Source organism: Amphiura filiformis, chromosome 9 (assembly GCF_039555335.1).
Source record: "Amphiura filiformis chromosome 9, Afil_fr2py, whole genome shotgun sequence".
NCBI classification, from domain to species: Eukaryota; Metazoa; Echinodermata; class Ophiuroidea; order Amphilepidida; family Amphiuridae; genus Amphiura; species Amphiura filiformis.
The window spans coordinates 6,917,266-6,941,546 of NC_092636.1; the positions used below are offsets into that span (position 1 = coordinate 6,917,266).

Below are 24,281 nucleotides of genomic sequence, written 5' to 3' on the forward strand. Positions count from 1 at the left end.
ACTCTATTGGGTGAGTACTTGCTTCTGGTGCACGAGGTCTTGGGTTCAATTCCCAGCGGTGGCAACTTACTGGGGTATTTGCTTGAAAAAATGTAAATGTAATTGCCAACCTCTGTAGATTAGATTCAGATTTGCACTCTCCCAGTCCCAGTGGTTCATTTAGAATTAGGTAAATGAACTGATCATGAGAGTGCTCAGCCATTGGTGACTGGTCCCTAGTAGAGAGAACCATATGTATCATGCATTTATCACAGTCAATTAAAAAAAAAAAAGTAGGGCTTAAGGGCTAGGGTGAGTAGTACCCCTGTAAAGAGGGCCCAATTGAAAAGCAATGCTTCAGCACCGATTAATGGTTACCCTCTATTTCATAAATCAAATCAAATATTGAAAGGTATAATTTCGGAAGGGGCACATATTTTGGAATATGTAACACAATCTGGTCCATGGGCGGCCAAAGGAGGTAATTTTGAAAATTGAGTTACTGTAATTATTACATTATGCATACAATAAGCTATCATTTACTGAAAACACCAAAGGTCTAGCATACTTGGTTCTAAAGTAAGATTTTTATGTCTAATTTCTTATGTATTTTATTGTTTTTTACTCCATATTTATACCTCTATCTCAGTTTCAAATTTGCCACCTTTGGCCCCCATGGACTAGATTGTGTCACATATACCAAAATTACGAAATATTTTTCATTTTGACATGTTTACAAATAATGCTGCATTTCCGTACAACTTTGTGAAATGGATCTCTGCAAAAACAGCCAATTCTTGATAATGGCAAAATGAATACTGGTGATGTGAACTAGTTTCCTGTATCAAATCCGGGTATCAAATCCCTTGTTTACCTGCGCCCCAATTTCAAAATCAATATAAAGCTATATAAGGAAGTACAGACAAATTGGATGTGCCCCTGGTATTACAATTCTAAGAAGAATCAAATGCAATGATCAATATGACCATTGCATGAGGAATACTCTTACATCAGAGTGTGCATATTATAAGGCAAAAATGTTGACTATATCGACTCAGACCTGGTGATTTTTTTTCTTTTGCGTCCTCAAAAAAGAGCCTAATAAGTTAAGCTAATAATTTTACATGTTTACATTCATCTAAAAATATTACCTGGTGATATTTTGAATTTTCTGAATTGTTGAAATTGGTCTATACTCATGATATATAGGCCTACATAATTTATTTGTGACAATTACAGTGTTTTCTGTTACAAGTTCTGGGCATTTGTGTAATAATTGTGACGTGTCATGTCAAAAGCAGACACGTTTGGGCAGGTTCGTAAATGGAGAAATATCCAAAAATCTACCCGGGTGTGAGTTTTTCACAATTTTAGTTGTTGCAAATTTGTGATATTGAAAATGTTTGAAATATTGTCTGATAGTTTCAGACTGGAATATAACTGGCATCTTGTATTTTTTGAGACATTTTTCAAGGTAATTCCTACTCTCAACATTGTCAATAATATTTTTAAAGGCCGATATCTTAATTTCCAATTTTATAATACCATAACTTACAAACTCAATATCTTCGCTTAGGAATGTCCGATTTCATTGGAGAAAACGGCGTTGTGGAGCAAAATATCTCTGTATTTAAGATATGCAAAAACCTCAAAATTGATAACCTGCCCAAAAGTGTCTGCTTTTGACAATTATGTTGCTTCTTGCCATATCGACTCCTTTGACTATACCTTATAATTGACTAAAAAAGTTTTTATTTGTAAATTTTGGGCACATCGTCACCATGAGAGTTAGTGGACCTTAAAATGGATGCCATAATCACAACTATTAGGTGCTGAATAGTACAATGAACTCATTGTCACCGTGTCACGCAACCCTGGTAAATACCATTGTGTATTAAAGTAACCTTAAAGCTTGACTTGGTAGATAACATGATTACAGGTATCAACCCAGTCAACGAGCACTGATTGCATACACCTTATGTTGTTTAAAAACAACTTTTATTTTACAAAGTGTAGTACTTTTTGCTAATTGTGTAATCTATTTTATTTACATACATGGTCACATTTTTTAAGTTGGTACCCCATTGGTGCACATTTGGAAATTTGGTTGAAATCACCTCCTTTTGCACCTTTTTGGTTATATCTCAAATGTAGTTCAAGAAAAATATGTAAACCCATACATTTCTGAAAAGCTTATGTTTCAAGGATTGACAATACATTAGTTAGCATTTGAATATACAGGGTGATCGATAGGTAATATAGGGTGTAACAAAATAATTTCACACAAAAAGTTGAATAGTATTATGCTAGTCTCATCATTTCCCAGTATGTAGTAACTGAAATTCATTTTTATTTTAAGAAAGTACACAGTTTGCCCTTTCTAAAAACACAACATTTGTATCAATTGATTATCTGTACGATCACTATACAGGGTGTGCAAAAAAGCGAACATAATATATTATATGATATGTAATCCCACTGAAGTAGCTCAATATTCTAAGATTACTGACTAAAATCTCAGTTTTGATGCTGCATTATGATAGTTTGAAAACAGTATGTGATCATATGACATGAAACTCTGATAAAATGATTGCTTATTATACAGGGTGTGCCAAATTTTACCATAGACTGTGTGAAATGCTATTCTTGAGTGGCAAAATTCCCAGCAGAAATGTTGACAGTTAAATCTACCACTTGAATTCTGGTTATACTTGCATTGCTTATAGTATTCAAGTGAATTCCACAGATTTCATGTGTATTACAAATGAATAGAACATTATAGGGTGTGTCAAAATTATACATTTACTGACTAAATATAGCTTGCATGTTATGGCCTATATGTACAAAGCATGACGGTGATGTTCAAGTACACTTTACCTAAAGACAGAGAATCAAGAATGAATATTCATATGTACATGACATGTACTACATGCAATTGTTAAATCACTTTCACCATCTAACAATGCTATCAATGTTTCATACAGGGTGATGATAATTGCCAAAAGTGTGCTCTGTTGCGACATACATCTACTAATGAGAATGTGTACAATGTATTTGTACTTTTGACTTCATGAAAATCTTTCACTATAAAGTATAAGGAAATAATACTACAGAGTATATCTGTATGATCAGCATTGGACAACAAGAACTCATCTCTATTTTGAGTCAAAGTAACAGCACTGTAGAATAGATCAAGCTTGCATGTACAGTACAATTGCATAATTTCTTCCATTCTTTGACTAATTAGGAGTAATTAAGCGACGGCTATAATTAATTAAAGCCCCTGATTAATGGAAATGGTTGTGATTCTTTTGAAGAAATTAATATTCTTTCATTTAAGTTTTTGTGTGAATTCCTGTTATGCCTTAAAACATATTTTACAAAGAAAAAACTTTTTAACACGCACAGTCACCCATAGGAAATGTGCACCCCCTCACACCCACCACCCTCACACCCACCACATCCACCCCTGACTAATTAGAGTTAATTAGCTGCTGTAATTAATTGGTGTACAGGATCTATTTTTTTGTTTGTGGTACTTTTAGGCAAATAAATAGGCTCTCATCCAAGTCCAAATCTGCATCCCTGCTATGCTTAAAACATTTTTTATGAGGGAAACATTCAACACATGTCACCGAAAATGTGACAAATCCACCTTTTTTTGGGGTACCAACTTAATATATGTGACCACATTTATATACAATATTATTTCATATTTACACATAAATATATTACAGGCTTAACATTAAATATCGACATTTCACAGGTTGAATTAAAACAAGGCGGTTCTCGAACCACGAGTCTCGCCTGCTTTTGTGACCGCCTGCTTTTGCGATAACTGTTGGTAGAGAGGTAAATGAATTTGGCAGTTATCGGCTGGGCACGATTATCTGGCCGATGGTAACTGTACCCACCAAGTTTCATGCCCATGCAACAGTTTTTACTAATATGACCTCAGATGACCCCTGGTGGCCCTGAAATGACCTTCTAAAATTTTGGCTCTAAATGTTGACTGTAACCCTCGTGCTAAGTTTCATGCCCCAGATGACCCTGGTGGCCTCGAAATGACCTTCCAAAAATTTGGCTTTAAATGTTGACTGTACCCACCAAGTTCCATGTCCATACGACAGTTTTTACTAATTTGACCTCAGATGACCCCTGGTGACCCCAAAATGACCTTCCAAAAATTTGGCTTTAAATGATGACTGTACCCACCAAGTTTCATGCCCATACAAGTTTTTAATAACTTGACCTCAGATGACCCCTGAGTGACCTCGGATGACCCCGTAATGACCTTCCAAAAATTTGGCAAAACCAAAGAACTATTTCATCAAAGTAATAAATCAAAACAGAAAGATGCTTCCTTTACGAGTTATCACTCATTGAAAGTGCTACTTTGCTATACTTTACATGGAAAGCGACTATCTTAAAGTCGTCATATTTCCTTAATTACATGACCGATCAAGCTGTTATTGGGATATGTGATGCACAGTTGAAAATTAATTATTAAAAGATTTGGTGACCTCCGTTGACCTTTGACCTTGTATGTGACAGCAACCGCCATACTGTGGAGGTTGCTCTAATCAGAAAATGACAGGTGGTATACCCCCCTCTATGGCCCAAAAACCCCATTTTTGAGCTTATCTTCAACTGTGGAGCTCCACGGTTGTTAGCAGACTCCACAGTGTGAATGTGACAAGACACACACACCTCCACAGTTGGAGGCATTTACAAACGCGCACACACACACGGACACACACACACCATAGTGATTACTAAGTCTCTCCCTGAACATTCAGGCGAGACAAAAACCACCAGATTAGTGAGTGTTTCCATGCGCAAAAATGAAACCTCACTTCCGTTGTAACACACTTATACACTGATCACAATAATGAAACACTGCCACCATTGGTGAGACATCACAAGATTCTTGTGATGTCTCACCAATGGTGGCATAGAAGATGGGCATTTGGATTGATCACAATGTTCAAACTACTACACATCTCAAGAAAGCTCAATAATGATCTAGTTCAATACACAGCATTTTGAACAATATATTGGCGTTGATACCACTGTATAATGTAAAATATTTGAACTTTTTACAAGTTTTACAGTGACCCCGCAATTTGAGCAAAATATACACTTTTAATACTATTTGATGATCAAGGTATTGGGTTAATGAATGCAAAACATAAATACATGTGCATAGGATGACTTTTGCTACTTTTTGTCAATACAGTGCAACCTCCTTTATTCAAACCTCTTTTGTATGGGTCTCTCTGTTATCCGGCTATGTGATCCTCACATCCTCACAGGAAAACTTGTTTTTATCATCTTAATTTCATTCATGCTCTGAAAATTGTGGTCATTTGATGCAGAATTACACATAATTCACATATCCGGCCAGTGTTTGGAATCATCATCGCAGGATATTAAAGAGGTTGGACTGTATCAAAAAAGTGTCATTTTATATTCTTGTTTTTCTGAATAGACATGGGATTTTAATTAAAATGTTCTTCCTACTAGAGCCCCTCTCTATTAAGTAGGCCACAGGTCAGTAACTATTATAACAATATTAATTTTACCAAGCATCCTCTGGATATATCACATTTTGAATACTAGCGTACTCAATACCATCTTTCGGTGTTATTACCCCACATTGAATATAAATCTTTTGTTGTCCCTATTTTCGTAACTAGGAACATTCAATGCAGAACATAATTCACTTATCTGGGTTTTTCACTCATTCATCAGGCCAATAGTATGTCCCATTACAGCCAGATAAGAGGCACTTTGGACTTTTTGGACCAAAAATACAATTTTGGATATTTTAACATTACTAATCCTGTTATAACATCCCTTATATGAGTCACCCAAAATGGACCGCTAAAAGCAAACTTTTTTGGCAAACATTTTGGAGTGAATTTACAAATGTTTTCTTGAAAATCAACCTGCAACCAAGATAAAGCATAATAATAAAAAAACTACAAAACTGAAAATCAGTGATTTTAATCCATATACGTTGTGAAACACTGATACATGCCAGCTGGTCGCAAAAAAGGCACCCTTTTCACTTCGATTTTATGTCACACATGTTTACACAGTATCTCTCACTGAAGTGGCCATTACTCTTATTAAATATCAAGGATATGGTGAGTATCATATGGCCTTGTCGATAATGCAACACCTACACATCACGTAACTGTAATATGTATTACAAAGAGCACCTGAGATTAAACATTACGTGGGGGTGAGAACTGCAACATCACATACTGAATGTGCCCACATCTGAGTAAACATCCTTGAACAAAACACTTGGGAATACTATAAAAGTGGGTTTTATTTATTTGTTTTTGAAATATCAAAGCCTGCATACACTGATCCCGTTTGTGTATAATAGGTCAATGTAAGGAAATTTAGAATCAGGAATTTAAAAACAATAGAAACAGAGCGCAAATATTACTTATGCAAAAATGTCCCCTTTTTCAGTATGTTTACTTTAGAATATTGCCATTTGTTTGCAATAATAAGCTAAGGCCACCAAACGTTTTTTTAGCAATAATGAAATTGATATTACAATTTCAGGATAACAAAAATGAGAAATGTTCCCACAAAATGAGAGGAAAGTTGCAAATCTTTATTTTAAGTTACAGTCAGGTTTATAATCTCTGGTTCATTTAAGCTTTAAGATTATATATAACTTGCCAAAATTGCTTCCTCACTTGGTGTTCAAAAGTCAGTATTTCAAAGAATTCTACCCTGGCAATTTGCCGCTCATTTTGTGAGAACAGGTCTCAAATTAATAATAAATGAAGTCATATAGCGAAAGTTTGATTCACATCATAACAGTTTGAACAAACAAAAACATACTTGTTAGTACAAGTAATAAAAAGAACAGAAGTATAAATTAAATTTCAATCACAGTCACTAATGACAAATGATGTTCTACGGGTGGATGGATTTGCCAAGTAGAATCTGTCAGTCTGGATTTTTTTTGAAGAGGCTAAGTGACCTTTTAGCATCTCAAACTTTGGCTAACAGCTGATTTGAATTGCAAATAGTTTTTTGCTGCCTTGTACCGTATAATTAACAACTACACAAGCTTAACTTTCATTCAAAATCAACTCCCCTATACTTAGCAAGACATGTAGGTGGAATTTGTATCCATATTTATGGTTTGGCAAAGCATTTGCTGCAAACTTGCCCATTTATGATGCTTTCATTCTTGACAATTGTCTTTAACTACCTAGGGATTTCACCTGGTACTCATCTAGAAAAGTCTGCAAGGTTTATTGTCGGTTGGATGGACGGAATCAATCTGCTTTGGTTTCCTGCTAAACACACACAAGCACATAAAAGAGACGGATGCGATTTCATTTCCTTGAGTGCTACACCTTTTGGCCACCTGTAATACGAGACGAGTGGAAAGAGACAGCAAAATAGTTAACATTAAACTATGCAGAAGGACTGAATACATTTGTGTGTATTTTACCAGAGAAGATATATCACACTTCTGACAATACATTTTGTCGTTGGGCAGGAAAACCTCCTATGTGCTTTTGGCCCCTGAACATGTTTAAAACAAAATTGCCAACAGGTTACATGAGGTTTTGCTTTAAACATGTTCAGGGGCCATGACACAGGAGGTGTTTCCCGCCCAACGATGATTTGTATGTTTCCTGTGCTTGTAGGCTATTAGAGTTCAACATGATAGTAACAAGAAGGACCTCAATGAACAAAGCACATCCTAATCTTTCAAATTATGGTGCTAACAACCCATTTAGCTAGTCTATTTTCAAAATGAAAAAGCCATGTTTTACAGGGAGCCATGCGAAAAGAAAATAATAGGATTGTCATTTGATTACATGAGGTGGCGTAACATGTTACAAAGAATTCTGGGAAGGATAAGATGTCTTCCTTGGTATTTTCCTGTCTGTGTAAGATGGTATAACCCCTACTTCAATATACTGAGTAAGTTATTCCATCTAACATGTGAAAGGAGAGTTCACTTTTTCATTTTCTTATGAAGTGAAAGGTCTCTGTATCTTTTCTTTTACTGATCATGATGGAATAATTGGGGATATTTTGGGGTCAATTTTCTTGATGAATAAAGAATTTATGTATCAGACCACACTGAACCTTTTCTCCATCAAATAATTCCTAGAAGTAATAGTCTATAGAGAACATTTCAAACATTTTATGAAAATGCTGCACCTCCTGAATTTCGTACTCCTTTTGCAGGGGTTAACTGGGATTTTAAAAAGAATTAAAGAATAAATTTGGTAACAGGAGCTTAGGAGCAAAAAAATTACTGCTTGAATTTGTCTGATCTGTCACATCCCTGGAATTGGAACTGAAATTTGTTGTTAAAGAAAGTCACCTAAATGAAGGCAAAATGGCTGAAGCAACTTAAAGAATTATGGTCTCTGCCCCAAATGCTACTAAATAAACCCGCACTAGAATTGAGTTGTGTCATTACTCTAGCTACAAACTGGCTTTTGATGTGTGCCTGATCAGGGGGTGCAAATTTCAAATTGGGTCACACTTTAAATTTGCACCCCCTGTGTGGGAGATAATAAAGATCATCTCTTTCATAGGGGGTGATGTACACATGGATCTCAACTGGAACAGCACAATTGAGCAGTGTAACTCTTCCAACTTGTGAGGAAATAATCTGGAATAACCTAAGATTCTTCTACTTAAAAAGTGGCATGAAACACAAAACAAACAAAAAAGCAATAATAAAAACAAATATGATTGTTACCTTCATCTGTTAAAGGTTTCCTGAGGTCTTTCCAATCCACCAGATTTGAAGTTTCTTTTGTGCTAGGATTCTCTAAAAGGGAAACAAAGTTACTGAGGGCTTTGTGTGCACTGGCTATACCAAACTGAACTCTGGACTCTTCCAATGATGCTGAATCACCCATACTCCTTGCAATATTGTAGGCTTTCCCAAAATGGTGGGATGCTTTTTCATATTGCCCCTGAAAATGAGAAATATCAAAAATTGAATAAATTCAAGGAAAAAAATTGTGAAAGTTGGTCAAACGTTGTAACAAACATATGAATTACAGAACGTTAACTTCATACATGTTTAAGATGTAAATACCACATCATTACCGAATGTTTCAAAAAGACTTAAATTCATGTCCAGGTATGTTAAAATATGTCACTGCAAATGTTGTGAAAACGTAGTGTATTGGCTGGTAGGAGGTGTATGGATTTAAACTGGAATAGCCTATTATACGGTTTCAATATAATTGGACTTCAGTGAAAGACAGTGCAGGTACAAAAGTTTTGAACTCTCAATTTAAAGACAAATGTGTTTTACTCATGGCCTTGTTACAAAGTCAACTGGAATTAACTTTTTCCAATAACCTTTTCTTATACTGTCTTTTAATACTATTAATACAACAAGGCAATCAGAAACAATGTAATGAATAACAAAGATAGTTGGATGCATCTGGTATTCCTGTTATTGTGAGAGTTCTCGAAATGATATTTTGATAAGTGTTGACAACACATCCATTAAGTTCCGAAGCGAGCACCTGCCAAAATGGTGCAAGAACTTGAAGAAGGCGTAATTATATTGTTACACACTATGCCAAGCTAGGACTATTGGGCTATTCCAGTTGACATCCATACACACCATATGGAACACATAACCTTAATCTCCCACACAGGGGGTGTAGATTTCACATACACTCACCCCTTCAGATAACCCCATGTGAAATTCACAATCACTGTGAGGAAGATCAATGAAATGTCTTCCTTATGGGGTGTATACATGATACATGTAATGGATTTCAACTGGAATAGCCCGATAGTCACAGCTTGGCACAATGTGTACCAAGATTATTTACGCCTCCTTCTTGTACCATTTTGTGCGGGCTTGTCACACACAGCTATAAATATTAAAAAGTGTACCAATGAGTTGAAGATTGCTCCTAAACAAGTAGACGCCCTGCCCTGTGCCTTCTCTTGTTTGCTTCCACCCGCCAAATCCACAAACATCTCCAGGTAACGTACTGCCTCGTCAAGTTGCCCTTGCCTGGAAAACACACAATATTAAGTACACAAAAGTTTAAAAATGATTTCAATAATATATATTTGAAGGCTCAATGGGACACTTCAAATGCTGTGCTTTGTTTATACACTGGACACATTTGCTTGAAAACATGTCTCTTGAAACATCTTCACCTTGGATTTCTAGTATCACTTGTCCCAGACAGCAATCTTTGTATAATTTATAAGTGTAAGGTAAACATATATGCAGGCATGCATGCATTCAGATGTGATATTACTGTATTTCTTTTTAACATCTGCTGATGGCTATAAATTTGGACCCTCCTCCTCTGCTAAAAAAAATCACAACAATTTTGAAAGACCGAAAACATATGAAAAAAAAGCCCATGAGATATATAATTTTAACAGCAAAAGTGAATGAATCTTATGTAAGATAGTATGTAACAATAACAGTTGGAAGAACAATTGCAATTAAAGCTGCATTTCATGATCCACAACTCATCCCCCCACTTTTATTTAAAAAAATAAAAATTTAAAAAAAAGTTGAGATTTTTTATACCATAGGAAACCTCTGGCTATGTAATGATTGTGTGCAAAACATTTCTTGTAGATTCAGAAAAAGTAGAAATTCAAGAAAACTTAAGGGATCTAAAATGATCGTTTATTATGCGTTTCGACAGTATTTTTTTGTGGGACATGAGAGCACCTCAGACCTATCGAATTGCATTCTGAATACTGAAGCATGTCTTTTGATATCAAATAATTTTCATTTTTGAAAATCAAAATATAATACAAATTTTATGACAAATTATAAAAATTTGATATTTTTCAAATTTTTGATATATAACAGTCCTCGAAGTAAATTATATGTGTATGTAGCAGGGAGGAAAAGCCGACGGTCAATTGAAATTTTGACCTTTCATATTGAAGATATGGATTTTTTCCCCAAAACGACCTAATTTTTTTTGGGTGTTTTTGGAAAAAAATCCATATCTTCAATACTAAAGGTCAAAATTTTCAATTGATCGTCGGCTTTTCATCCCACCTAGCTACATACACTTTAAGTATAAATCATCAGATTTATAAAGTTTACTTCATGTACTGTTAAATATCAAAAATATCAATTTTTAATGATTTGCCATAAAATGTGTATTAAATTGCGAATTTCACAAAATCAAAATTATTTGATATCACAATGACATTCTTCGTATTCAGAATGCAATTCGATATGTCTGATGTGCTCTAATGTCCCATAATAAATACTGTCCAAACGTTCATACCCCAGCCCTTAAGGGCGTCGCTGTGGAGCAAATCACACATTATGGCTTTAATATAATGCCCATTAATCTGAATGTTAAATGAATCAGATGTGCCAAATCAAAATCTCTTTTGGCCCAAATATCCAAATTATCCTGCTCACCTTACGAGAGAGAAATTTGATAATATAATGAACAGGCTGAAATATTGATGCATTTCTAAGGGAAATTAATCAGTTCTACACGTTCGTTACAAACACTTTTGAAAACATTGTATGTATGTAACGCGCTGCATGTACACAAGTGCAATTCGACACAATCTCATATAATTCTAACCACTTTTCTGATTGGCTGCTCTGTTATGCACAATGTTAATAATACATTTCTAGATCAGGTTTAAATTGATCACTTCTTAGTGAGAAACTGAACCCAGTTAATCTTAAGTATTCCAGCGAAATGAGGTTGATATTTTTTCCAAGAAAATGTCTCGGTAAAAAATATCCATTACTTCAGCACAGATAGGCAACATGACACTAAAAATTGATATCCCAGGGGCCAATCAATGGAGTTGCTAGTTGATGCACATGTAGGCAGCAGTATGAACTCTTTATGGCTCAAACAATAGTTCAAGACAATTCAGGACAACATATCAATTTTAAGCCTGACTACAATAATTATTGTGTTGAAATGAGAGTATTTTTATGTTACCATGGTTACAGAGAGCGCATAAAATAAGAAAGATGTTCCAGATTTATTTCAGCTGCATCTCAAAATAAATTCATCTTGCTTTATGGCATTACATATCTAACAATAAATTGGTAACACTTCAAAGAAGTTAAAAAGGTGCAGTGATTTATAGTATGCTACATACGCACAAGTCTGACAGCATATTTGACAGGAATTCGCTGACCATTGTGGCCCAAGACACACCTGAAACCATTAAGTAACAACCTGGGACTCGCAGCTAAGAAGGGCATACGCTATTATACATACCATAGAGATCCCCCAAGTTCTTGTAGGTAATCAAGACAATTAATATAAGCAGTCAGCACCTTGTCCAGGCGAATTTCAAGTTAGCTCAATAAATTATTTCAAGAAAACAAGCAAGGACTATGCCAGGGCTTGAACTTGCATCCCTATTATACACACCGATGCACCAGAGTACGTCTTAACACCTTAGCGATTGAGCTAACTGGATTGCTAAAACAAAGCAACAACGTCATTCCTCAAGAATATAGATGTACACTCTTAATAGTGAATGACATGCACAAATATTTATTCAAGGACTTGTTCATCAACCATCATTTTTTAATACTATTTTAGGGTCAACTGACAAAGTTATGTTAAATGATGGGTGACTATAGCTGCATGTGCGAACTGTATGCTATTTGATAAGGTATCTTGATCCTGTCCCACCTCCCTCTATCGGGTTACATCACTGAAAGGAAAAAAGCCCTATGTACTGCACTATGGGAAATGCACCATCTTAGATTATCATCTATAGATGGAGCCCGGAGATGGATATCAATATAGTTTGCCTGAAATTCAGCAATATTTGGCATCATCAGAGAGCACATGGTTAAAAGGGTTTAAGCTTGTAGCACTTTGAGCATTTGGGCAAAATCACATTTTACACAGAGCTGCAATTTGTCAAAAATTTAGACAGGCATACACTGAAACAAATTTACCTGATACAATGCAAAACGATCTGGAGGTTAACTATTTTCCCCTAATATGTACAATGTTGCATACATATTTTTCACACTTACTTTTCATAGCACTTTGCTATTGCTTCACATGCACTTCCCATTCCTTCTTGGTCCCCAATCTTTTTACAGACATCCATAAATCTGGTATGATACTGGAAAGAGAAAAACATTTTCAAGAATGACGTTTTTTGCAATGCATGCAGAGTTCAAGTAATCTATGCCAATTAAACTTTTCAAATCAAAGGTTTCTGAAGACAGCTGCCATTGTTTATGGATGACACCGTTTATAGTTACAGGTCATCAACACTAACACAAAAGCAATATGTGAATATTTTTTACATACTGGCGGGATGGGTGTTTCATTCAAAGGCCACAAAAAAAAAAAAAAACATGTTTGCTGAGCGAAAATGGAATGATGATAGCCTACAATCCAGGAAAAAAAGGTTGGCACACTTTGCCTGTCTTTTGGTATATCTGTGCCCGCTCCCCAATTCAATGTTGGACCAAGCCATGTTGTCAACCCGTGAGACCCTCATGCAACATTGAACGATGGGGAGTGGGGAAGGGTGAGATATAGGGGGGAGTCTGTACTTCACATATATTGCATGCATGTTTCCCTCGCCTCCCCAATTTTGATAGGGCACGCATTTCCATTGTTTAGTGCAAGTGTGCCAACTATTTTTTTCCTGGATTGTAGCTACTTCTAACTGATGAGAACATCAATCTTGTAAATCTTCTTCCCAATGAACTGATCCCCATGGACACCTCATGGCTCAACTGATAAAGGCCCTTAAAATAGACCAACAGTCTCCTGCAGAAGGTCTCAGACACTGAGACGCATTGTCAAAATTTAAGAGAAAATATATTAGGCCTAGGATCTACTGTTCCTGCAGACCTCGCTGAAGCTGTATAGGCTTATGGCTCAAAATTGATCCAAACTTGCTCAAAAGAATTTAGGGGGAAATGAAGAAAATTAATGATAAAAAAGAGTTTTAACTCTTTTCAAAAAAAGAATAATCAACCACTGGTTGAAATTCTTACAGCGAACACTATTAATATAGGGTCATACCAATACGACCTGTTATCAGTTATCTTCAGTATACACACATGATAGTAATAATCTGATATCCGCCATCTTCAGTAGACAGCAATATTGATTTGATCTTATTCTTAAATGTAAATTTAAATTTATGGTATATTTATCTCAAGTAAACAGATCATAAAAACCGAATTGAGATTAACATTGTGAATTGGGTCGATCCTTCATGTAATGTATTATTTTGTATAAGCTAATCCCAACCCCAACCCTAGGCTAAGCCTAATCCTAACCCTAACCTTAATTTTGTGTGAAATTATCTGAAGGAGTAACCAAGAATTGAGACAAACAATTAAAATGAAATTGTCATAACAGTGTAAGCAAACTACAACATTTCTTACATACCATCAATGCTGTTTCACAATCACCACTGTGCTCATATGCTAGACCTAATCTATAGCTTGAATCACCTTCTTTATGCTCATCTCCACCTAGAAAACAAAGGAATAATAGGATAGTCAAACTAATAAATTGGCAGCCATCAGATCTAGGGTTTTATCAATGATAGGCGTCAATGAAAGGCTTTCTGCAACTACTCCCCCAACTTAAATATTCAGGCAGAAGAGCACTAATGGGTGGGTGAAAAAGACATTAATGTGAATAAATTCTAAAACTATGCTTGCAAAGCATAATTTGAAATTATTAGCACTGATACACTGCTAACATATATAATTATTTAACAGCATCACTTTGATATGCTGCAACATGGCTCAATAATGCATACTTGGTCGAGAGTGACCATGATATTCTGTATGAGCTGTAGATTTCCCAGGTAAGGGCAATTAGAGTCTGATTATATTATTATTAGATCATGGGTACCAGGTAAATTCAATCACATTTTGACCTTAACCAGAAATTAGCCAGTAGTCAACCCTGACATAACCAAATTAAAACTGTTACTGATCTATTATAATGAATTGTAATATAATTGTCAATATTTTAAACTTCATTATTAATTAATCAAACATGATGAATTACAAATTTCTAGAAAACAGTGTGGTTGACGAGGAACTGAAAATCCTTCACTTTGGAAAGTTCTCACCTTTTCTAAAACTTGAGACTTGAAGCTAAAGAATGGATTTTCTTATAAAAGGAATAGAGTACTTGACAGTTAAAGCCTTGCACGTACTGCACTGCCATCTAGCCTTGAGCTAAATATGACACGATCTGATCCAGACTCAAGTCAACGGTAATAAAATAGTGATATGGGCGAAAATAAGGAACAAAATATATTAAATAAAAACATACGAAAATTAACACAGAAAAAGTATGCCAGGGATATGGGATTTGAACATCAGTAAGTGCAAATACTGAGGAAGTTAGTCAAAAATGGTACTGATGGTTCTGACTTTGGTCCGAGTGGATCGAATCATTTTACAAATGTCTCCAGAAAAACAACTTAATATTACCATATCTTTCAAAATTATACACTTTGTATGCTCTGAGCATGTGTTTTTACAGTTACATTGTAGCTCTATATAAACCCCATTATAATTTTATACAAAACAGAAAAATAAAAATAACGCAATTTTATTAAATTTTACTAAAGTTGGAACGCAATTTTGTTTAAAGTGGGCTAAATCCTGACTAAACCATTGTCAAATCTCTTTTTATCACTTTCAAATTATATGGTAAGCTGCAAACAAAATCTACAATTCTATGCTAAATCCCCGGTTATCTTTATAATAGCTACTAGCTACTGGCCCCCACACTCCTTGTATCCACAGGACAGATACTCATGCTCCTCGGAAATTTCATGAAAAATGGGGTGATTTCTGCTTAAGAAACATAATGATTCGCGAAACATACAAAAAAATTTTGCACATTTGCAAAATTGTAAAAAAGTGACATTTTCATCTATAAAGCAAATAAAATAATTGTGCATATTTATCATGCTCATATTTTGAAATAAGCAAACCTCAGTTTTAGGGATTGTACACGTTTCTGTCAAAAAAGGACATCTTTGAAAATATCGTTTGCATTTTAACCCAAAAAGGGGCATTGTTGAAAAGGCAACAAATTTGTGGAGTTGCTAAAAAGTTTATGAAATGAGATGCAAAAGAGAGAGTTGTCAAAGTTCGCTGATGATCATGAGTATCATCGGATACAGAGTGTGGGGGCTAGGAGCTAAATACCCGTCCCAAATTCCCAATAATACAGGGTGTCCCTGAAAGAACTGTATCGTCGGGAACCGATTTTTTCGGGTATTTTAAGTTTTTAACGCATAAACCAAACGTAACTAAATAACTGATGATGTTGAGGAACATAGATCAGCTATCACACACTTTTTGAATTTTGACAATTAACCGCTCCATTTTTGAAATAAAAGAATTTTACGTAACTCCCTCATTTTCAAGCCTTTCCACGGAGTCAATACCTACAAAAGATGCATCATGCGCTGATGATGCGCAGTGATTAGGCCATCTTAATTTACGTAACTCCCTCATTTTCAAGCCTTTCCACGGAGTCAATATCTACAAAAGATGCATCATGCGCTGATGATGCGCAGTGATTAGGCCATCTTAATTTTTAATCTTAATAGTTTGTCTCAAAGCCTTTCCCATTAAGTTAAAAACTTTTAAAATATGGAATGCATTTTAAATAATTTTTTTTTTTTTTTTTTTTACTTTAATTGTGCATATCCGTGGCAAGAATAGACCACCATTCATCTCTCAGGCTGCTCAGGGAGGTTGCACCGTCGTCAAGATGAAGAATTTTTTATTGAGATTTACGTTCTGGGCTATGTTGACGTCCGACGATGTCAGACGTGAGATTTTTGTGTGGTGGATCGGGAAAAAATAAAACGGCGGAAAAAAACCTGAAATTTACTCAATCCAGCGGGAATAACGCGAAAAAACAGGCGATTTTACTAATGCGCACTAATGGGCTTTGAGACAAATTTTTAAATCAAGATGGCCTTAGCACTCTGAATATACTATATAGATCATCGATTGATAATTTGAATCCGTGGAAAGGCTTGAAAATGAGGGAGTTTCGTAAAATTCTTATATTTCAAGAACGGTATGGTCAATTGTCAAAATTCAAAAAGTATGTGATAGCTGATTTATCCCTTAACCACACCAGATATTTAATTATATTTAGCTGTGGCATTAAAATCCCCAAACAATTAAGTAAATGACAATTTTATGGCAGGTGGCAAGTAGATGACGTGTGCTATTTGACTATAGAGGCACAGTTACATATTCATTTTGAAGCATTTTGTTTGCCTTAGCTTAACAATCTACTGAACAGTTTCAAGCATGCATAATATCTTACACAGCAAACGGTATGATGATCAGGACACCCACAAAAAACTTTACACGGATTGAATCAAATCTACGTTGATTTGCATACATGATTTTGGATTTGGTATACATTACACATGACACTGTTTCTATTAACCTATTGATTCGGTCAGCCAGCACGACGTCAATCGCGATAGATCACTTCATCGCACTTGTTGTTTTTGCAGGGATTTGGCTGTTCCATCTTGCCCCCACTGAAATGAAGGGGATGCTTACTGTTGAGAAAATTGGCTGTAGTACTGCCTAGATACAAAGTCACAAACTAAATAGGGATTTCAGGAGGGTGTCCCCTTTGACAGACACAAGAAATGGGTAGTGCAATAAATGGAACAACCTAGACCAAGAGAATCCCTGTTTAATCTGCTAGCAAAATATATTACAGTTCAATGGTCATTTTGGTCTTTTCTGTAACCTAATTATTTTGGTTTATTTTTGTTTAATTTGGAGGAACTGATAACAATGCAGCAGCCATCCAAACCATGACAATCACTTCTTCACATCATTCTGCTAAATAATAGAATGGAGATGCATAATTTTCCACAAAAGATTTCTAATATTAATTGATGACACGGTGTCATCAATTAATCCACACCCACAGACAAGACCTTATCCAGCCCACTCTTGAGAAGCATGTTTTATTCATGATCCCATTAAAACTATAACAAATATTAAGGATCTGAAACAGCCCCCACTAAGACTCAAGCTGCAGGAACCATATTCTAAACAGCATTTAAGTTTACAGGTGACCATTATGAACCAAGTTATTTTAAAGGTGTGTGAAACCTGTAGCAAATGCCTATTGTACCCTCAAATTTGAATGAGTGAACTCGACTGTCAACCGATAGCAAAATAGGCTATACAAGTTGAAATCCATACACTCCCTATATGGAGTATATGACCTAAATCTTCCACACAGGGAGTGTGAATGTCAAATGATGTCTTCCATAGGGGGTGTAGGGATTTCAACTGGAATGGCCCAATATAGGGGCACGGTGGAGCAGCGGTACAGGCTCTACCTCGCAATCAGAGGGTTGTGAGTTCGAGCCCCGGCGGTGCCATCGTGTTGTGCACTTGGGCAAGGCACTTTACCTCACTTGCCTCTCTCTACCCAGGGGTGAAATGGGGAGCTGTTAGGGATATTGTCCATTGAGCGCCGCCCAAAGGTATGAGCATGCATTGGGCATTGTATGGCAGCTGACATATTCTAATGACGACAGAATAAATGTAAAGCGCTTTGATACACGTGAAAGGCGCTATATAAATGTCAATATTTATTTATTTTTTATTTTTATATCGCTCTGATAGTTATCAATCTGTTCTATAATGAGCATATCATCATAAAAGTATGAAAGCATCTAGACCAGTATCTTTCTGCAAATTACCTCCTGATCATAATATGATCTTAACATTAACCCCCTGCCAATATCTCATATTTATGAAATGCAATCCTTCATTGGTCATTTGTGAAGATCCCCTAGGAATTTTTATGAATCCTAATTGATAACCCAACTACCCACACCACCACACTCACAAAACTCTGTAATTTCAAAAAAATTGCACTCACTTGCTTTTGCCATTTCAAAAGCTTTCTGTAGGTACGTAATAGCCTCTTGCTGTGCCGCATGGTCGTCTACGTGACTACTCTGTGCTATCGTTGTGTATAACCTTCTGAGATGCTCACAAGCTGTAGAGTACAACGTTTGTCCTTCAGCTGTCACCCACTCTCCTGTTTTGCCGCTGGTCAGCTTGTAGAAAGCTTCAAAGTGCTGAGTAGCAAGGTTGAATTCTCCTGTACAACAATAAGATTAAGCATACAAAATTGAATATATTTGATCATAGACTGTAATTAAGGTAAAGGTTGTGGCTGATCAAAACAAGCACACAGCTGAAACATGCCCATCTTTTTTCCTTGGCCTTTAAGGCCAGACTCCCCTGTATCACACAAAGTAATTATGTGAAAACATTATAGTCAACACCTTGTCCTTCAACAACAAATTTCAAGATCAATAACATCAGTTTGAAAAAGGCTTAGCGACCGCAAGCCGAAAGCTCACGTAAGTGAACATTTTTGTTGTGAGACTAGTCATAAATTCATCAATATATAACAACAAATTTGTCACACATTATTATCCATTTGATTAAAATTGATACAATTGCTACATTAATTTTTTTGATACAATTGCTACATTAATTTTTCATTCATTCATTCATTCATTCATTCATTCATTCATTAACAAACAAACAAATAAATAAATAAATAAATAAATAAATAAATAAATAAATAAATAAATAAATAAATAAATAAATAAATAAATAAATAAATAAATAAATAAATAAAAAAATAAAAATAAATAAATAAATAAATAAATAAATAAAAAATAAATAAATAAATAAATAAATAAATAAATAAATAAATAAATAAATAAATAAATAAATAAATAAATAAATAAATAAATAAATAAATAAATAAATAATAAATAAATAAATAAATAAATAAATAAATAAATAAATAAATAAATAAATAAATAAATAAATAAATAAATAAATAAATAAATATAAAAAAATAAATAAATAAATAAACAAAATATAATATCATGATTTTCCAATGAGAAACTCTGTACAATGAAATACTAAACAAGTGTGATGGGACATGCAGGTACCTCAAACCCAGGGTAATATCATAACACCTGCCTACACACACTAATGACAGTTACTGTCAAACAGGTCAAATCTCTCACAAATATCAGCCCATCTACATCTGATAAGCTAGTGTCAAAAATGAATTAAGATACAAGGGTCATTCACAAAGTTCTACCTCCATCGGCACACCTCTGTTATCTTACGTACCAGGAAACTGTAATTACTCATGATTATACTCTTGTATCTTGGGTACAAAATAAAAGTGATTTGATAAAAATGTGATTTTTGGTTGTTAAGATGTGTTGGTTAAAAAGCGAATGCAGATTTGGTACATTCGAAAACAGTCTGAAAAGAAAGGCTAATTTTGATTATAACAGTTGCCCACATTCATTAAAGATTTATTTCTGAAAATAATTATTGCTTTATTTTTGTTCAAATAATTTTATCAATATCTAATCATGCTTGTAGATAGTACAGTTTTATTGGGTATCATGTGTTTTGCACAACAAAACCAACACATTTTCAGAATAGCCTTCATTCATGTCCTTTCCATATGTTGTTGACCTTGATCGGGTGAGCACTTCTTAAAAGTAGGTTCAAATCATATTAATTGGTTCATAAGTTAAAAAACAAATCAGTCTTATGCACAGTTATTGTATTTTACAAGTATACAATGTTAATACAAACTGTTCATCTTATTTCCATGTCAAGATGCATCCATTGCTCAAAATAAGGAGGTACTTACGAATTACCCTTAAATGTGGTCGAATCGAAATCTGGCATATTTCACCCAATTTGTGTGTCTGTTGAACCCCTCAATACTTTCTTCTCTTTTAAAGTCCAAAAGCATGTCAGGGAGCTGAGTAAGCCGTTGGACAACCGCATAAGTCTTAAAAACAATTTTTATGGACACGGTTTGTATGATGCTTACTAAACTTTGACTTCAGTTTTGAAATGTTTCCAAACTTCCGAAGTACCAAATTTGTATTCGCTTTAACCAACATTTATCTAAACAAACAAAAATCACATTTTCATCAAATAACTTTTATTTTGTAGCTAAGCTTTACGAGTATAATTATAGGTAATTTTAATATCCAGGCTCCTAAGATAACGGTGATGTGATGATTTAGGCAGAACTTTTTGAATGACCCTTGTGTACATACTACATAAATAAAAGGAAGTCGCTAAATCTTGTCCAGAAGCAGGCTCTGAGATGATTTGACTTTCAGCTCTGATTTATTCGTACATTGATCGGGTACATATTGCCATTAAACCATCTGACGTTCATTTTTGCAAAACTATTCAATCACTATGGAAATAACAAAAAAAATGGTCAGTTGCTAGGCCGTTGAGGTCAATAACCTTATGGGTCAGGTCATGACAGCAAACGCGTCAAGTGGCGAGTCACGCACCTGCGCGTACACGACACCATGGTTTCACGCGCTTTACCGCGCATGGTATGGACACACTTATGTTGGCTTTACGCGTGTAGGCCTACCTATGTGTACGCATACGTGACTGACTTCTTCTGTGAGCCAGTGGCGGATCCAGAAATTTGGGAAAGGGGGGGGGGCACACTCTAAGTTTTTGCCACCACCTTCTTGAATGGCCACGAAGCCCCATTGTGTCGCGCGCCGTGCAGGGGGTTGTGTCCATCAGAATTGGAAACTTGGTCAAAGTAAAGGCCTTGAAGCCATTTCGGGGGGATCATTGGGTGTAAGCTGATGAAAAAGGGGGTCATTGGGTGACAGATTTGCAAAAAAGTCCAAAAGGTTAAAATGTTAGGGGGTGGGTGAAAGTCCACAAATACGGAAATGTTTTGCTGCAACTTTTAAACATGTTTCTTACATGTTTTATTCTATTATATCCCGGAATTGAAATGTTTTCTAGCAACCTCTTCTTACCTTAATGTTTTATGTTTGTTGGGATAAAGTTAAAATCAATCATTCTGTCACGAGCTGTTTCAAAAGTAATCTGAGGGATTGAGTGGGTAGGCCTAACAACATTATCACAGGTCTGGATAATTATGTTTGTCAAGCTAACATGATCATTACTATACTGGATGAATAATCTACACCAAGACACCATGATTATCATCACCGTTTACCATGTTTACCAACCACTCCCGTTTACTAACCGCTCCCGTTTACTCAACTAGCGGGGACCCGCGCGAAGCGCGGGTCTCCCGCTAGTACTACATAAAAGTATTACAAGTACCAAACTTACGCCTTCTTTCGTATGCCAATCCTAAGTTGCAATGTGCTTCTGCTTCTTTCCTCTTGCCAGGACCACCTTGGATTTGTAGTGCTGTATCCAGACAGGAGTTGAAGAAATGATCGGAAAGCCTCAGGTCATCTGTCTCTAAGAAGTACTTGGCTAGTGCTTGTCTTGGTTCATATACACCCTCCATATTACCTGTATTGTTTGTAAAAAAAATTAATCTACAGTTGAAAGGAATGGGTTGTGTAAAAGGGGATGATCAAGGATTCATTCAAACAAGAAAAAAATAAGACAAAACATGAAATAAAGTTTGCTATGCCGAAAACAAAGGCTCGCTATGTCGAATATATAAAAGGTTTGTAATTGTATAAGGTTTGCTATGTCAAATATAAAATAGGGTTAGAGTGAGGGCTATAATGATTTGGGTTAAGGTAAGGGTTAGAGTTAAGGTTGTGGCTGATCAAATTCATATTCGACGTAGCAAACCTGATTCCATATTCGACATAGCGAATCATATTTATATTTGACACAACAAGCCTTCCAACATAGCGAACCATATTTTTATTAACAGAATTTTGACATAATGTACCTTCATAATCAAGTTCATATATTCGACATAGCCGACCCACAAGTGTACACTAACTTTTTTTTGCCACTAGCCAGTCGGGAGGTAATTAGTTAAAGTTACCAGCCTGACAAAAGTTTTACATGCCTGACATATAATAGAGCCAGAGCCACACTCAATAGTAATATAAAAAAGCACAATTGTGTTACATTGTGTGTGTATTTATTGATGCATGGGGAAAGGAAGTAAGGAACCTATTCATTTTTCTGAGTTTTCGTATGATATTTCACTATCCACGACGATTCATAGTATGTACTTTCAATCAATGCAATATACAAAAGGTTTGTAATTGTATAAGGTTCGCTATGTCAAATATAGAATAGGGTTAGAGTGAGGGCTATAATGATTTGGGTTAAGGTAAGGGCTAGAGTTAAGGTAACTTCATATTCGACGTAGCAAACCTGATTCCATATTCGACATAGCAAACCATATTTTTATTAACATAATTTTGACATAATGTACCGTCATATATATTCGACATAACCGACCCACAGGTGTACACTAACTTTTTTTTGCCACTAGCCAGTCGGGGAGGTAATTAGTTAAAGTTACCAGCCTGACAAAAGTTTTACATGCCTGACATATAATAGAGCCAGAGCCACACTCAATAGTAATATAAAAAAGCACAATTGTGTTACATTGTGTGTGTATTTATTGATGCATGCGGAAAGGAAGTAAGGAACCTATTCATTTTTGAGTTTTCGTATGATATTTCATTATCCATGACGATTCATAGTATGTACTTTCAATCAATGCAATACAGTATCATCAGGCCTGTACGAATATTTATTGGGAGGGTGCAGGACTTCTAAAATGTGGACCTTTTTCAAATGAAAAAGTGTGATTATGCCAATTTTTGGAAAAATTTGACAAATATTGCCCCTTTGGATTTTCTGAACACTTTGAAAGAGTGGACCTAAAAATGTTTGGAAAAGACATCCCAGGGCAGCTCAGCTGAGGCCTACAATAATAACAGTTTATCATCCTCAATTTCTTACCTGCCAGATAGGCAGGCACTTTTGAAAATAAACCACTGGCGTTCGGGCAGGTGTTAAAGTACATCCCTGAGCCGACCTTCAACATAGCGGGATGTAACCCAAATCAACACAGTAATAGTATTCTTTTATTCAAATATCTTTGAATTTATTATGTAAGTTTAATCAAATTTTAACACCATTTGCAACTTTTGCATGCCATTAGGCCTAAAAAAATTGTTTGATTGGCGTAACCCGACCGACCCTAAAAATAGGCCCGACCCTAGACTTTTTTTCTTATTTTTAAAAGTTCCAAAGCCTTGATCATTCGCGATTTACAGCTTAAAATGTGTGTAAAAAAATTATATTAAAAAAATTGCAGACCGACCTACCCCAATTTTTTTTTCATGTTACGCCAATCAAACAAATTTTTTTTAGGCCTTATCAAAAT

The 24,281-nt window shown here is 35.4% G+C and overlaps 1 protein-coding gene across 2 annotated transcripts in view; it reads right to left on the reverse strand.

Annotated features, from left to right (window-relative positions):
* Positions 1 to 4,791: 4,791 nt before the first annotated feature.
* The window catches only part of LOC140160568 (tetratricopeptide repeat protein 29-like), a 30,270-nt gene continuing 10,780 nt past the window's right edge, over positions 4,792 to 24,281 (reverse strand). For both annotated transcript variants that reach the window (XM_072183812.1, XM_072183813.1), the window contains 7 exons: positions 22,238 to 22,426; positions 18,936 to 19,160; positions 14,412 to 14,497; positions 13,031 to 13,122; positions 9,907 to 10,030; positions 8,744 to 8,963; positions 4,792 to 7,384 (listed from right to left, as the gene is read on the reverse strand). In XM_072183812.1, the coding sequence (XP_072039913.1) occupies positions 7,368 to 7,384; positions 8,744 to 8,963; positions 9,907 to 10,030; positions 13,031 to 13,122; positions 14,412 to 14,497; positions 18,936 to 19,160; positions 22,238 to 22,426 (953 nt within the window). In that variant the 3' untranslated portion in view covers positions 4,792 to 7,367. The remainder of the gene's footprint in view (positions 7,385 to 8,743; positions 8,964 to 9,906; positions 10,031 to 13,030; positions 13,123 to 14,411; positions 14,498 to 18,935; positions 19,161 to 22,237; positions 22,427 to 24,281) is intronic.